Raw genomic sequence first — 2,237 nt, 5'->3', positions numbered from 1 at the left:
GTTTCGGAATCTCTTTGACGCGCGGCAGCCGCCCCTCTCTCTCTCTCTCTCTCTCACGAAAAAGACGAAGAAGGGAGAGGGAGAGGCGGCGGACACCGACGATCCTTTTGCTCTTTTATCCGAAGACGAGCTTGTGTTACGAGGGGGTGTCTCGCTACCCCTGCGTTCCAGCTACTCCCGTTACGCTCCTTACACTGCAATGTGTGCCTTATGCATATATACGAACGATCGATCGATCGAACGATCGATTTCCATCGATAATGCAGGTATATTGGATTCGGGAATACGACGAGAAGAGTGAATTCCCGATGTGTACTTACCTGCGGATGATCGTAGATGTAGACACGGCGTAATGTGGTACCGCCTGTATCATCGTTATCGCGTAGAACGTCGAGGGATCGTTCCTTAAACCGCGTTTACTCGTAATAAATCGCTAATTGCTCAGCTTCGAGCAAGAAGCTGCTTCTCTTTATCCCCTCTCGCTGTGAGAATGTTTCGATTCTCATCGGGATCTTGTTGCAAAATCTTTTTACACGAGATCGCAATCTTTGCCAAGTTTTTAATTTTTGTTGCTTGTTGTTGGCGACTCTCTTTGGCAATCTCGTAGTAAATTTTTAAGCAGCGAATCGATATTTTCCATTTTCCTTCGAATCTATGCTACGCTACGCTATTCTTTTTCCGTTCTTTCCGTTCTCTTTATCCTTTTTTCTTTCTTTCTTTTTTTTTTTTTTATCCAACGTTACAACGTTACCCTCATGGGAGCACGTCACGTAGTATTTACTGCAGCAGCAGCAGACAGGGTCTGTATGTAATCTAACGGGAGTAGCTGTTATCGTATGAAGAACGGGATGTAAGAATAACAATCAGGAACGGGAGAAAAATTGAGTAAACTTTATAGACGTCTCGTCGAGATGACGTCGAAATTGCCCGATCCTTTAACCTTGTCATTATTTCCTCNNNTCTCTCTCTCTCTCTCTCTCTCTCTCTCTCTCTCTCTCTCTCTCTCTCTCTCTCTCTCATTCCACGCTCTTTGAGCCACGGGCCACGATCCCTTGAAAAAATATTGCTTTAATAACGGTACAATCTCTTCGATACGCTAACATTTGATACGAAACGTAAGCACGTCCATTTCGTTTGGATAGAGGAATAGACGTGTGTTTGAACACATTCATCTCCCCCATAATAACGATTCGATCTTTCGCATTAACCGCCAGTTTTATACGGTGTAAGTATTCGCGCCAAGGATAAAATTTACGCTCCTTTTCAACGGAGATGAAACCTCCGTTGAAAAGGACGGGGGGGGTTAAAGGGATATGCTCGAATAGTGTCGAGAAACTTGGGCCAAGTACCGTGTAATTCTCTGGAGGGGAGGGGGAGAAAAAAGAGAGAAAGGAAGAAAAAAGAGGGAGGATGTTAAACAAAGTAACGTAACAAGTAGCGGTTCGTTGAAAGGAGCCATGCATAATGGGAAAACTTGGTTGCCACGAGGCGGTCAAATGAACCGAGAAAATTCAAATTCCCGCCGGATCTCGCTCAGCCACGTCACACATCAAGATTTTTTCCCCCTTGATAGAAAGTTCGGGGCCGGCGAGGGAGGGGGAGTTTCGAGATACCCCCTGGCCAGGAAGCAAGGAAGGGGCTCAAAGTTCGTCTCTTTCCCCTTTGTGGTATCATCGACGTGTCTCGAACTGGTCTTCGACAAGGTTTTATCCTTTTATCCTTTCCAGAAGGAAGAGGTGATCCCGCGCTATCCCTTTCCTGCCCCGTGGAACGAGCGGCATACCGCGGTAAACGAAATTAAAACGTCGTCGAGGTAAGTTTTTGCGGGGCACGTGGTCTTCTCTGGTGGTTGTAAGGAGTAAGGAGGGGCGACGACGAGAAGGGGTTGATGAAACGGGGAGAGACAGAGGACCCCATTTTCTGTGAAGAAAAGCGCGCCACCACCCTTCTCTTTTCATAAAAGTGCCACGAATGCCTTCCGGCGGAGGAGACTTGACCTTTGTGCTTGGCAACATTATTAAGTCCTTTGGAGCGCGTAAAAGGCCGCCAGATGCGGCCGGAGGATGCTCCAGGGGGAATTAGAGAAGACATTCGAAACGAAATAACTTGAAAATTTTTCGTTGGACCGAGCCCGGGAGATATGGCCGGGAAAGGGAAAGACGGTTACGCTGCGAGAAATCTGTCCGATTTCATTCGCCTCCGCGCGATTGCCTTTTACATCCCCTCTACGTTTTTCT

At 47.1% G+C, this 2,237-nt stretch overlaps 1 protein-coding gene across 1 annotated transcript in view; it reads left to right on the top strand.

Moving 5' to 3' along the window:
* Positions 1-755: 755 nt before the first annotated feature.
* Positions 756-2,237, top strand: part of LOC102676629 (diacylglycerol O-acyltransferase 1-like) — a 12,161-nt gene continuing 10,679 nt past the window's right edge. The window contains exon 1 of the mRNA XM_031515214.1: positions 756-804. Coding sequence (XP_031371074.1) covers positions 756-804 — 49 coding nt within the window. The remainder of the gene's footprint in view (positions 805-2,237) is intronic.

The sequence above is a fragment of the Apis dorsata genome, unplaced genomic scaffold, assembly GCF_000469605.1.
Source record: "Apis dorsata unplaced genomic scaffold, Apis dorsata 1.3 scaffold_58, whole genome shotgun sequence".
Classification (NCBI taxonomy): domain Eukaryota; kingdom Metazoa; phylum Arthropoda; class Insecta; order Hymenoptera; family Apidae; genus Apis; species Apis dorsata.
The sequence above is the reverse complement of the archived record's forward strand: the minus strand, read 5'-3'. Positions and strand labels throughout refer to the sequence as shown.